A 14,740-nucleotide genomic window follows, 5' to 3' on the forward strand; every position below is an offset into this window, starting at 1 on the left:
TGTTTAAAAAACTTTCAAAAATGAACAAATGAATTAAATTTCTTGATAATATTTTTAGAATTAACTGGTCAGTATATAAATAGCATCGTAAACTAAGAAGAGGACATTTACTGTAGGTATAAATTCTCTGCTCTGTGCAGAAATTTAAGTATATCTTTTACAGTCTTTGCTCCAACACATCCTGTAACATATTGTTAGGCATTTTTTCATTAACATTCAATTGTAATTTATTTTCCTGTTATTTAAGAGTATTCTGACAGTCTTGTAACTTAAGACTACATCTTAATGTTTTAGGCAACAATGGAAGAAATTGCAGGATTTGAAGATCGCCTGAACATCCTTAAAAGCAAGGGAGATTCTTTAATCAAAGAGTGTGCAGAACATCTCCAAGCAAAATTTAAACAAAACATAGAAACCCAGCTGCAGGGAACGAGAGATAGCTATTCAGCCCTCTGTAGCACAACTCAAAAAGTAAGCATCAATCTTTTAATACTGAGCAGGGGATAGGGCAGGGGTCTTCAAACTTGGCCCTTTTATGACTTGTGGACTTCAACTCCCAGAATTCCTCAGCCACTCCACAAGTCCACAAGTCATAAAAGGGTCAAGTTTGAAGGCCCTTGGGATAGAGGAATAAAGTGGTGGCAATCAGGTAGAACCTGGCTCAAAATAAGTAAGATACTAGGATGGTTTCTTAACAGTTTCTGAAGAATGAATTTAATAACAGTTGCGGGAAAAACCTTAAAACATTTACAAAAGCAGTCCCAAAGGTGCTTTTTGAAAAAGCAACTGGACTTTGTTTTTTCATAAAGACATTTCCTTCTCATCCAATAAGCTTCTTCAGTCTTCAAGAAAAAACAAAGTTCAGTTGCCTTTTGAAAAAGCATCTTTGGGACAACGATGACCTGGAGGACTGAGAATTTCCATAGATATTTACAAAAGTAAAATATTTCAAAACAAATTGTGGAATAATGTGTAGGAAATGTTCATTTTATATTAATTAGCATTATAAAGGTATAATTATTTCTCCAGTCTAGAGCTCAGTTTAACCTGCTAGACTACATTTTTGGCCAAGGGTCCATTTTCAGTTAGTAATAATCATTAATATTAACAAAATTCTTATTTCTTATTCTTATTTCTTGTAGTTATATCAAAGTTTGGAGTATGAACTCCAGAAACATGTTAACCATCAGGATACTCTTCAGCAGTGCCAAGCTTGGCTTACTACAGTTTGGCCAGAGTTAAAGTCCAATCCTCATCGACCTTCCAGTTCAGCAGATGCTGTTAAGCAGGTATCAGCAGTCTACATGGCAATATTTCCTTGAAACAATTCATACATCAAAACGGCACCATAAGTTAGTCATAGAGTCATTAGACAAAATTCAAGGATTTTATCTCAATTTCCCCCCTCCCCTTTTAACCTCACATTGTTATATAGAAAAGAAGGAATAATCAGTCTGTTCTTCCAAGAGTCCATGTGGCTCCCATGCTTCTTCTTTGTGTACCTAGAACCCATTGGGATCATCAAGACTAGAATGTTACAATGTAGTTCTCCTGATATTTTGGCCCAGAAGCAAATTAAAACTATATTGAAAATCCAAAATGAATTAAACAAAGAATTATTTCAGAAAAGAAGATCTTGGGGGAAAATCTGAGGGAACCGGTACTGTTTGCTAACATTTATTTATGTATTAAGCTTTTGTGCCACCAGTGGCAAAAGTCATTAGTTTATCTGAAAAATATAAAATGACTCCACTGTCAAATTTGAATACAGATGACCACATGGATGCATCCATTTAGTTATCTTGGCAGTCCTATGAATGAGCTTTGTCACTCCCATCTTTTCAAGGCTTCTCTTCTCTTCTCTTCTCTTCTCTTCTCTTCTCTTCTCTTCTCTTCTCTTCTCTTCTCTTCTCTTCTCTTCTCTTCTCTTCTCTCCTCTCCTCTCCTCTCCTCTCCTCTCCTTCCCCTTTCCTTTCCCTTTCCCCTTCTTCTTCCCCTTCCCACTCCACTCCACTCTACCTCCTCTCCCTTCATCTTTCCTTCCCATTATCTATTCTAGCTTTCAGTTCTGGACTCTTCCAATATCTTCTATCCAAGAAATTAAGTTTGACCTTATGTTTTTTTTCAACAGCCAAGGCTACTTATTTGAGCTGTAGGTTCTGTTTAAAAAGTTTTTAAATATCAACAAGGACATAGGGAGTATATTCCAGTGATATGGCCATTAGAAGTATCAACTCTGCTTTCCCAGAAGACAATCTTAGGTCAAATGTAAATGAACCTCCTCAAACAAACTCAGTGAATAGGGTAAACATATGATATGGTCCCATTGTGCATTACTTCTTCTCAGTCAAACTGTTGTTTTTAATTCTGCAGTAAGAAGTAGAAATTGTCCTTTTTCTTCAGTGAAGCCAATAAATGATTCAAACCTCAGCTGGCCAAATCTATCGAAAGATACATACGATACAATGTACACATCTGTGGAAACCCAAGTTACCTTTAATTAGAAGTTAAATGTAATTTGAACTATTCATATTTTTAATGTTGTGCACAATGCAGATGCATAATCAATACAGAGTCCCTTGTGTTACTTTATTAATATTTACTGAAAAAATGTGTAACAGTTTGTTATTTTTCAGTATTTTTTAAAAAGTAGCAATATTGCTATACTTTATAACTTTCAAAGCATTTTCAGGGGACTTTGAAAATCTTTTTTTTGTTGATAATCTTTCCTTACTCTTTTTAGGTTAAACATTTTAGAGCCCTGCATGAGCAGACAAATACCTATTTGGATCTATTATGCTCCATTGATGATTTATCAGACAGCACAGTAAAAAATGCAGCAACAGATTTTCAAGAAGCAAAGCAAACGGTATGGGATAAACTATAACAGCTGTTTTGTAATTCTTCTTAGACATGTAATTATGTTTTTTACAGGTTCATATTAGGTAATATTGGTTTGGAGAGAAGACTACTGTACTTCAATTAACAAAGGAGATTGTATGGGATAAATTGTAGCAGCTGTTCTCTCATTCTTCTTAGACATGTGATTACTGAATCTTACTTTCTCTCCAATTACGTAATTAAGAAATATGCTTATAGCCATGCTTGCAGAAGTCTTTTCCTTAGACTCCAGAATGAAAGATAATAAAGAAAGAGGAAAGAATATAACTCAGAACAGAATCCAAAGATATTCTGTGCTATGAATAGCAAATAGCACATTTGCTATGCTTAATTCTTTTTTAAAAAAATCTGTTGTTTCCTAACGATGAGGTTCATCTTACTTTTAAGGATGCTACATTAATTTATATGTTATTCTAGTTGAATTTTTATTGGAGTATAATTGTTACAAGGCTGGTTACATCTGTTATAATGTGCATGGAATTCATATAACATGAGCGTTAGAGACTTGTGCGTGCTCCATTTATCTTCCATTCTTATAGATTGTCCCCCCCTACTTTCTAATGTAAATCTCCTGACCTACATAAATGGATTGTGTACATCTAAGACAGCTCCAAATTAATTACATTAAAATATTTCCATTATTCCTCCCTACATTTTCCAGATTGAAGATAGGATAATGAACTCCCAGTATCTTGCTCAGGGATGGGAAGAAATAACGCAAATGAAAGAGGAACTTAGGATATATTTCCAGGACGCAGAACAGCAACTGCAGAATATGAAGAGACGGGGAGCAGAGCTAGAATTAAATATTGCTCACAATATGGTTTTACAGGTGCAGGTAAGGAGCATCTCTTATTTTATTAACCAGAAATACATAATTGATAATTTATTTCTGAAATTTTCTGGCCTCCTTGTGACAATGGAAAATTAACCATTAGTAACTTTTTAAAAGTTCAGATAGAAACCTGAAAAAGGCCACTGCTTTAATGAACTGCAGCAAAATTGCTGCACTTCAGAAACCAAGACACTTTTCTTACAATTCATCAAATTCATTGAAGGTGCCACATGTGTTTGGTTTCCGACACTCCTTTTTTGGACTTTTGGGGAGGATTTTTTCCCCCCCGCCTGGAAGGAAGTTGAATGAAAACCAAACGTGTTTCAGAAAACAGATTTATCATAACCGGTTCGCCAACTCCCCCCAAAAAATTAGACATCGATTCTGCCGAATCAGTGAGAACTGGCTGAATCCCACCACTGGGACCCCTGCGGTAAAGGGCTGGATCCACAGATGTACAGATCTCCAAGTCTGCAGTCCAAGGAGTGTGACAGTCATTGGATGGTGCCAAGCAGCTGCAAGGAGGCCACTGACAGACTTGCCATCACCCAAGTTGCTCCAGTCCTCAGCCCCATCCTTGCCCTTGAGCTCAGCTAACGTTTTGGCATGGTGATGACCTGCTTATCTACCCACCCACTCTTAGTTCGCAGACCATACCAAAGCAGATGGTGGGACAGATTTGGTCTACAAGCTGTAGTTTGACAGCTCCAGGACTATGACAGAGATGAGTCAGATGCTGGTAGAAAGGGTAGTTGTTTTAAATGGTATTGGGCTTCCTGCTTGAGCACGGGTTGGACTAGAAGATCTCCAAGATCCCTTCCAACTCTATTATTCTCTTATTAAACAAGTCTTACCACTTTGTTCCCAAAGGAGTCAGTAAAACAAAAAAAATATTGCAATCTCATGAAAGGAAAAAATGCATTTGTCTTAATTTATGGTTTTGTCGGAGAATCTGAAACACAGATTTAGATCTAAACCCTTTTTAGATGTTAACAGAATTCTTTCTTGCTATTTTCTTTTTGTATCTCCTAATATTAAGGACTTCAGCCAGAAGCTCCAATCTAAACAGACAGTTTTGACTGCAGTGACTGAAAAAGTGAGCAAATTGACAGAAGGGCAGGAGTCACCAGAGCACAAGGAAGTAGGACGCTTGAGCAACTATTGGCTTGATCTTTGCCTTCAAACAAGCAATGTGCTCTTACGTAGAAAAGAAGATCTTCAGAGAACAACAGAATATCATGATTGTCTAAGTGCGGTAGAAGTGTTTTTAGAAAATTTTACACAGGAATGGGATCACTTAGCAAGGTAAGGATGATCTCCTTGCTTTATTTTTGACAGATTTGATTAAGATGAACTACAGCTGTGTTTTGTTACTTGATCAACATTAAGAATTACTAGGAATTCAGATTTTTCCATTTAACTTAGTACTCCCTCGTCTACCTCAACATGTTTTTATTACACCATTTATATCTTTTTCACTGAAAATATTATTATAGTTAGCACATATACATGGGGGAAAAAAACACAAAGGTAGAGTAATACCAGCCAAAGCAATCTGTGGGTTTTCCCTTAGCCAACAGGCCTTCAGCCAAAAGGAAATCATGTCAGCATAAAATTTGCTGCCAAAATTGCCAGTCTCTACTCTGCTACAGAAAAAATGCCACTAAATGCTGATTTCCTCATGTTCTGTGTGTAAGTCAAATTAAGAAAAGAAGTGGGATTCGGTTTCCCACAGATCTTTCCAAGTGTCACTAGCTGTAGGAAAATCCGGCAATCACTCTCCTTAGCTGAGATGGGGCTGGCAAGGATAGTTCTGACCATCTGTCAAAGGCATAACTCCTTGGTACAAGCTCCTTTACAACAGATTACTAGAGCTGGGAGAAGTAGCAGGACAAGGGGAGCTGTCAGCCTTGTGAGATAGTCCAGATAAGAATTATATCCAGAAGTATAGGACTATCTTTATTGTAAAGTTACATGAACAAAATCTTGAAAGTCTGAAAGTACAACTCTCCCTTCCTCCCCTTGCCTTTCAGTCCAAGAAACTAGGGATGGTCCCTTGTGAGATGTGTGCCATGCCTCCATTAATTCTGCAGGTTATGTTGCCATTTATGTGTCCATTGCCTAGTCTGCAACTCTTCCTCCCTTTCCCCTTCTTGCCTTTCCCAAGGTCATTTTCATGTACCATTACAAGAACTGAGTTTTTACCTACCATGTCTCTAATCTTATGGATCACCTAATCCAGTGATGGCGAACTTTTTAGAGACCGAGTGCCCAAACTGCAGCCCAAAACCCACTTATGCATCGTCGAGTGCCGGGTGGGTGTGGCCCATTGGCTGGGTGTGGCCTATTGGGTGGGCATGGCCCACTGGGTGGGCGTGGCTGCGGTGGTAACGGCAGACTGGGTGGGACTAAAAAGTTCAATCAATCAATTCCAACTTTGCAAGATTTTTTTTTCCCGCAAGAAGTTGAAATTGGTTGAACTTTTTTTTTTTTTTTGCACACGGCGGCGGAGGCCTAAAGCGAAAAGGTTTTATAAAACCCAGCTGAAGGCCTAGGACTGGGGCAACAGAGCGCGTGCCCACAGAGAGGGCTCTGAGTGCCGCCTCTGACACCCATGCCATAGGTTCACCACCACTGACCTAATCCATGAGACTAAAGATCTGGTGGGATTTAAGAAGCCAGCTATAATTCTTCTGGCTCCTGTTCCAGACTGGGGATCAGCTATCAGGGCTAGAAGAGGGATTAGAGACATCAGAGAGTTATATCTAAATCTGCTGTCCCACAGACTGATTCTTGGGGCTTTGTTTCTCACATTTCATCATTGCAGCCTATCACCATTCCTGAATAGTTTTTATTTAGTTCGATCTAGCTGGCAAATATTTTTGGGAAATATCTGGATTATTTTACTGACCAAAACCAGAGTGACCCAATGTGCCTTGGCTCATTAAGATTGGGGTGAAGGCAACAACACAAGGATGCAGGAAAAAAGCGATTTGTTAGGACATGTTCATGCTGTGAGTAAGGACAAATAGGAAAAGGACCTGTACCAATCTCCAGTATTTCTTTTATTTGTCACATGAACCTGTAACTTGTTGGCACTTTCTATACACAGAACTATATTTTAAAATAAACTTTGCAGTATTTTGTTGTAGAATTTTGGATGAGTAGAGGCAAGAAGACAAAAAAAAAAAGATGTTTCTCCTTCCAACAATAGATGAGCTGCTGAGTGTAGAGGCTCATTGGAATGAATTTCATTAATAAATTAATTTGTTTCTTCCTTTTCCAACTCCAAGGTGAACGCTTGATGTTGTAATGGTGAAATCATATATGAGTTTAATATTTTGAACTCTGCAGGTACATGTTGTAAGTCAAAGCATACACATACATCGTACTTTGCAGTAAGAATCAATTATATACATAATGAAAAGTTGCTAATAACTATGAAAAAGTTTTCTCTAAAACTTGCTCTGTAATAGAAATGTTCACTATGCATTATTGTTTTTGCTTAACAGATCAGATGCCGAGAGTACAGCTACACATGTTGAGGCTTTGAAAAAATTATCAATGGCTCTGAAAGATAAACGGCTTGCTCTTGAAAACTTAAAGGAACAGAAGCAAAAAATGACTGAACATCTAAATTTGGATGATAGAGAACTAGTCAAAGAACAGTCAGGATACTTTGAGCAGTGCTGGATCCAGCTAGAGGACCATGTCAAGAATAAAATACAACTATCTGTCACCACATTACAAGAATTGAATGTTGTGCAAGCCAAACTTCAAGAGTTAATGGAGTGGGCAGAAGAGCAGCAGCCTAGCATCTCTGAAGCTCTTAAACATAGCCCACCTCCTGAGCTGGCTCAAAATTTTCTCATGGTTCACCTCACCCTTTGTAATGAAGTAGAAGCCAAGCAGCTTATTTTAAAAACATTAATGAAGGATGCTGATAGAGTGAAAACTAATTTAGGGCTTACTGAAAGACAAATGCTCCAAAAAAGTCTATCAGATGCCCAAAATCATGTGGATTTCCTTAGTGAACTGGTTTGGCAGAGAAGAAAGCACTTAAATAAGACATTATCTGAAAGGACTCAATTCTTCCTAGCAGCCCTTCAAGCCATGAATCAAATTAAACAATATGAGAAGAAGGTAATATTCCATGAACATACCTGTCTGCTACCAGAAGATGTGAGCAAACAGATCAGGTCTTGTAAGAGTATACAAGCCAGCCTTAAGGTTTACCAAAGTGAAATCTCTGGACTGTGGTCTCAAGGGAGGAACCTTATGAAGGAAACAACAGAACAAGAGAAAAGTGAAGTGTTGGATAAACTACAAGTGTTGCAGAACATGTATGATATTATTTTACAAAAATGTGGCCAGCGAGTAATAGATCTGGAAAAACATACAGTTTCTAGGAAATATTTTAAAGAAGATTTGGATAAAGCATGCCACTGGTTAAAACAATGTGATATTGTTTCATTCCCAGAAATCAATTTAATGAATAGTAATACAGAACTTTATTCTCAATTAGCTAAGTATCAGCAGATTCTTGAACAGTTTCCTGAATATGAAAACCTTTTATTGATAATTCAAAAAGATGGCCAGGAAATTTTACCATCCCTTAATGAAATGGATCGTTCCTACCTTGAGGAAAAACTCAGTGCCTTGCCTCAACAATTTAATATGATCATTGCTTTGGCTAAAGATAGGTTCTGTAAAGTCCAAGAAGCAATTACAGCCCGTAAAGAATATGCATCATTAATTGAACTGACAACAAGGGCATTGTCTGAACTGGAAGATCAGCTTGTAAATTTGCGTAAAACCCCCTCCACTCTTACAGCTAGAGAAGTTGTGTCACTTCTGGAAGATTACAAAAATGTCCTAAGTGAAGTCACAAGCCTTGGCAGTGCAATAGATGAATTAAATCAGAAGAAGGAAGCTTTTCGAAGCTCTGGGCAGCCGTGGCTACCAGAAGAGATGTTAACGCTTGCTACGCTGTATCACAAATTAAAACGGCAGACAGAACAGAAAATTAACCAACTAGAAGACATGATGGTGACTTATCAGGAACATGAAGAAATGTGTAAGCAGCTTGGGATGAAACTAAATTCCATAAAAGAAAAAGAAGCAGAAGTGAATGAAGAAACCCTTCCAGCTGAGCAAAAGCTAAAAATGTACCATTTCTTAGCTGGTAGTCTTCAGGATTCTGGGATCCTTTTAAAACACATTGCTGAACATCTTGAAGGGCTTTCTTCCCAGATTGACCCATCTGTTCATGAAGGAGCTGATCGCCAAGTGCGAATTTGGCAGGAAATGATGAAAGTATTGCACACTTCCATTGGGGATAAAGTGGTGGAGTGTGAAAACAGGCTGGTAGAAAGCATAGATTTTCAAACTGAAATCTCTCGCTCCCTGGATTGGCTGCAACAGATCAAAGCAGACCTGAACGAACCATTAAACATGGATGTAAAACTGAATAGCATTCAAGAAGAGATTCGCAAAGTTCAGATCCAACAGGAAGAAGTACAATCTAGCCTAAGGATAATGAGAGCACTAAGCAATAAAGAAAAAGAAAAATATATGAAAGCCAAAGAACTGGTTCCTGTAGACTTGGAAAACAGCCTTATTGAGCTCTCTAAACTCAACAGTGAAGTCCAGGAAGCAATACAAAAGAGGCAGGTCAGTATGTCCTGCAATCCTATTGTTAATTATTTATCACAGTATAATGGATATGGAATACAAATCTGTTCAGGCTGCATTTCAATGACCTATAGGTACCGGATCTTCATTATAATCTAAAGCAAAAAAGATGACATAAAGATAAAAACTGCATCAAGTTGTTGCTCTAATTCTGCACTTTAAACCTAGAAAACAAAATAGCAGAATTGGAAGGAACCTTGGAGGTCTTCTAGTCCAACTCCCTGCTCAAGCAGGAAATCCTATTCTCATAATTCACATAAATATTTGTTACACATAGACCTTTTTTTAAATCAGAGGACATAATGACATCTCTACTATGTGAAATATGACAATTTCAGAAATTGCATTTCTGAAAATTCTTGCCAAAAGATTCCTGAGATATCATCTTAATATCTTGTTATCCCGGTTTTCACTGTGGAATAAATGTCAGTCAATACCAGGCAAATAATTTGATTATAAATTTGTTTCATAGGTTATATGCTCTAGGATTACATCCTTGATTTAGGACATCAAGAAAGCTTTTAATTACTTATAGGAGAAAAGGAAATTTGTTTGAATGTTTCTACCTTGTGGTTTTAGAGATCCATGGACTTTTCCAGGTTCTTAAAACATCTTTTGGAATATTAATAGGTTTGTTTATTGAATCAGCAGATAGATACACATAAAATTAAATAAACATTCCCTTCATGAAATGCAGCACAATATCCTCAGGTACAGTGTTCTGGAATAATTTGCTGATTGTAGAATTCCAGTTTGTATATCCTGAATTAGGATTGTTGTTGTTATTCATATATGTTTTTTGTGTGGTATTATTTTGTTTTGTTTTCAGGAAAATTTGACTAAATTATATAGTCTTTGCCAAAAATACTACCAAGTTTCCCAGACTGCTAACAACTGGCTTGAAGATGCTCAGATATTGCTCCAATTTGCACAAAATGGCCTTGACACAGAAAATTCAGAAGAAAACCTAAGAAACCATGAAGAATTTTTTAATACTGAAAAACAGTTCCGACTCCATTTGAAAGAACTAAAGATGCTTGTGTCTGACATGGAGCCATTCATTCAGAACCTCAGAAAAGAAGATCTGGAGCAGAAAGTGAGGGCTTTAGAAGATAAGAGCATGGAAATAGAACAAGAAGAACCATGTCAGAAAGAATTATTACAAAGGTACCTTTTTATTCATTCTATTTTAGCCCTGTGCTTCTCAATGCGCACAGAAGTAACACCTACAAACCTATCTCGATCGAAGCTTTACAGACATATACAAGCACATGCCTGCTTACACACACACACACACACACACACACACACACAACATATAAATGGACAGTATACTGTAATTAGTCTCTAGAGAGAAAGTCTGGCCACACAGATGATCAACACATTGTTTTATTAAAAGGAAGAAAATACTGAAATCCTCCTATGGCCACTACTGATAAAGGGCTTAGTGAGAATTCACAAAACCTTGTTATACGTTCTTCCCCAACCTCGATTCATTGATAAAATGCTATGTTAAATAAATGATCCAGTAAACAATTGCAATGTGTTGCCTTAAAAAATATACAATAGAATAAAATGAGGTAATTCAGTTGGGAAAAGGGAGAATGGCCCCATGAGCTTCTTTATAAATTATTTCTGGGAGATCTCTTACTAGTTGTGTCTTCTTACAGATTAACCCAGTTTTATTTTTGGTCACAAGACCAATATTTAAAAATATACTTGTTCATAGATAGGCATCCATCTTTATTTTCCATTCTGCTAATCACATCTGAAAGCTCAACCTCTGTAATAAGAACTCCTTTCTGCATCACTATTTAAAAAACATTTCACTGGAAATACTGGTAGCATTTTTTGTTTTAAGACACAATTTGATCTTCATATATATATATATATATATATATATATATATATTATATATATATATATATATATATACATACATACATATATATACATATACATACATACATACATACATATATATATTTGTTTTCTGAGGTTTTCGCGGGTGTTTGTATGTAGGTCTTTGGTTGTTCGGGTTTTCTCCCACGTAAAATTGGAAGTGTCTTGGCGACGTTTCGACGAAGTCCCATCGTCATCTTCAGACTGGTGTTTTCAGCTTCGAGCTTCGAGGAGCAATGTGTGGTCTTAGTTGTTTCTTCCTTTTAACTGCCAGTGGGGGTATGAACTGATTGGGTGGGAGCTTGGCTGTGTTCTGATTGGGTGGAGATGTGTTCTGATTGGCACAACCAAACAGAACACTCCCCCAGCCAATCAGAGCACAGCCAACCCCCCAGCCAATCAGAGCACAGCCAACCCCCAGCCAATCAGAGCACAGCCAACCCCCAGCCAATCAGAGCACAGCCACGCCCCTAACCAATCAGAACACACCTCCACCCAATCAGAACACAGCCAAGCTCCCACCCAATCAGTTCATACCCCCACTGGCAGTTAAAAGGAAGAAACAGCTAAGACCACACATTGCTCCTCGAAGCACGAAGCTGAAAACACCAGCCTGAGGATGACGAGTGGGACTTCGTCGAAACGTCGCCAAGACACTTCCAATTTTATGCGGGAGAAAACCCGAACACCAAAGACCTATATATATATATATATATATCCCTTTCTCTCCCTCTACCCCCCCTCTCTCTCTCTCCTCTATGGTCTCAGTTAGAGACCCATCATGGCAAAATATCACATTATTAAATTTCCTCCATCAAATTAAACCATTTAAAGATTCTGTTAAAATGTTGGCCTTTTAATTTAACACCAAAGAATATTTGTTAGCAACAACAAAATATTTTATTTGTATTTATTTATCTGCAATGCATTCTTGAATAATATTTTGTCTAAATTATGACTTTTTTATTATTTTTAATTTTCCAAGGTGTGTTTCTCAGTGGCAAGAATACCAAATAGCAAGACAACACATCATTGACTTGATGAATGAATCTGAAAAGACATTATCTGAATTTTCTGTAGCTAAAACTTTTTCCCAACTGGAAGCAGAGGAAAAATTAATATCACATAAGGTAAAAGTTTTAAAAGTCATTTTTTTCTACTTAAATCACAAACATTTGTGTACTAGGTTTGTGATGTAAAAAAGGGCTGCTCTCTAAGGGGTGATTCTAAACAAATGATAAGCTAACAAAAATACTCAGAATTGATTACATTTATGATATGGTTTTACCATGGCATAAATTGCATTTTCAATATCAGAATTTTATTTTTAGGCAAGTGAAAACATTTCAGTACTGATTTTATTTTAAAATCAAATATATTCTTTCACAATTGCTCTGCTCCTTCACAGTTACAATGAATATTGTTTCATACATACTTGTAGTTCAAAATATGTAATATTTTAAATACTATACAATGAAATTACTATTAAATTACTATTTAAGCTGAAATCATTTATAAGATGAGCATTGAATAATACATATTACATTGCAATATGAATATACACAAACACATTTGCACATCTGTGTTGACTCATCTATATCTATTCATCTATTAAGGTTGTTGTTGTTAATTGCGAAGTCGTGTCCGACCCATCGCGACCCCATGGACAATGTTCCTCCAGGACATCCTGTCCTCTACCATCTTCTGGAGTCCATTTCAGTTCACGCCTACTGCTTCAGTGATTCCATCCAGCTACCTCATTCTCTGTTGTCCCGTTCTTCTATTGCTCTCAATCTTTCACAGCATTAGGCCCTTCTCCAGTGAGTCCTTCCTTCTCATTAGGTGGCCAAAATATTTGAGTTTCAACTTCAGGATCTGGCCTTCTAAAGAGCAGTCGGGGTTGATCTCTTCTAGGACTGACCGGTTGAACGCCTTGCAGTCCAAGGGACTCGCAGGAGTCTTCTCCAGCACCATAGTTCAAAGGCCTCAATTCTTTGTCGCTCAGCCTTTCTTATGGTCCAACTTTCACATCCATACATTGCAACTGGAAAAACCATGGCCTTGACTTTTGTTGGCAGGGTGATGTCTCTGCTTTTTAGTATACTGTCTAGGTTTGCCATAGCTTTCCTTTCCAGGAGCAAGTGTCCTTTAATTTCTTGGCTGCAGTCCCCATCTGAGGTGATCTTGGAGCCCAGGAAAATAAAATCTGTCACTACCTCCATTTCTTCCCCATCTATTTGCCAGAAATTGAGAGGGCCTGATTCCATGATTTTGGTTTTCTTAATGTTGAGTTTCAAGCCAACTTTTGCACTCTCCTTCTTCACCCGTATCAAGAGGCTCTTTAGTTCCTCTTCACTTTCTGCCATTAGAGTGGTATCATCTGCATATCTTAGGTTGTTGATATTTCTCCCGGCAATCTTAATTCCAACTTTTGATTCATCTAGCTCTGCCTTTCTCATGATGTGCTCTGCATATAAGTTAAATAGGCAGGGCGACAGTACACAGCCTTGCCGGACTCCTTTCCCAGTTTTGAACCAATCAGTGGCTCCGTGTCCAGTTCTCACTGTTGCTTCTTGACCCACATATAGGTTTATCAAGAGACAAATGAGATGATCTGGTACTCCCACCTCTTTAAGAACTTGCCACAATTTGTTGTGATCCACGTAATCAAAGGCTTTAGCAAAGTCAATGAAGCAGAAGTAGATGTTTTTCTGGAACTCTCTAGCTTTCTCCATGATCCAGCGTATGTTGGCAATTTGATCTCTAGTTCCTCTGCCTCTTTGAAATCCTGCCTGTACTTCTGGTAGTTCTCGATCCACATACTGCTGGAGTCTAGCTTGTAGGATTTTAAGTATAACTTTACTAGCATGTGAAATGAGTGCAATGGTGCGATAGTTTGAACATTCTTTGGCATTGCCTTTCTTTGGAATTGGAATGTAAACTGACCTTTTCCAGTCCTGTGGCCACTGTTGAGTTTTCCAGATTTGCTCACAAATTGAGTGTAGCACTTCTACTGCATCGTCTTTTAAGATTTTGAATAGCTCAGCTGGAATACTGTCACCTCCACTAGCATTGTTGTTGCTCAGATTTCCTAAGGCCCATTTCATTTCACATTCTAGGATGTCTGGCTTGAGGTCAGTGACCACCCCATCGTGGTTATCTGAGACATTAAGCTCATTCTTGTATAGTTCTTCTGTGTAGTTTTGCCACCTCTTCTTATTCTCTTCTGCCTCTGTTAGGTCCCTGCCATTATGGTCCTTTATCATGCCCATCTTTGCCTGAAACATTCCCTTCATATCTCCAATTTTCTTGAAGAGATCTCTGGTCCTCCCTATTCTGTTGTTTTCTTCTATTTATTTGTACTGCTCATTTAAGAAGGTATTCTTATCTCTTCTAGCTATTCTCTGG

At 37.7% G+C, this 14,740-nt stretch overlaps 1 protein-coding gene across 21 annotated transcripts in view; it reads left to right on the forward strand.

Annotated features, from left to right (window-relative positions):
* Nucleotides 1-14,740, forward strand: part of SYNE1 (spectrin repeat containing nuclear envelope protein 1) — a 306,096-nt gene that overhangs the window by 156,746 nt on the left and 134,610 nt on the right. For all 21 annotated transcript variants that reach the window (XM_039356302.1, XM_039356310.1, XM_039356316.1 and 18 more), the window contains 8 exons: nucleotides 295-471; nucleotides 1,143-1,289; nucleotides 2,744-2,869; nucleotides 3,563-3,739; nucleotides 4,776-5,041; nucleotides 7,249-9,409; nucleotides 10,260-10,597; nucleotides 12,318-12,462. In XM_039356302.1, coding sequence (XP_039212236.1) covers nucleotides 295-471; nucleotides 1,143-1,289; nucleotides 2,744-2,869; nucleotides 3,563-3,739; nucleotides 4,776-5,041; nucleotides 7,249-9,409; nucleotides 10,260-10,597; nucleotides 12,318-12,462 — 3,537 coding nt within the window. The remainder of the gene's footprint in view (nucleotides 1-294; nucleotides 472-1,142; nucleotides 1,290-2,743; nucleotides 2,870-3,562; nucleotides 3,740-4,775; nucleotides 5,042-7,248; nucleotides 9,410-10,259; nucleotides 10,598-12,317; nucleotides 12,463-14,740) is intronic.

This window comes from Crotalus tigris, unplaced genomic scaffold, assembly GCF_016545835.1.
Source record: "Crotalus tigris isolate CLP2741 ecotype Arizona unplaced genomic scaffold, ASM1654583v1 scf7180000018818.712119, whole genome shotgun sequence".
NCBI classification, from domain to species: Eukaryota; Metazoa; Chordata; class Lepidosauria; order Squamata; family Viperidae; genus Crotalus; species Crotalus tigris.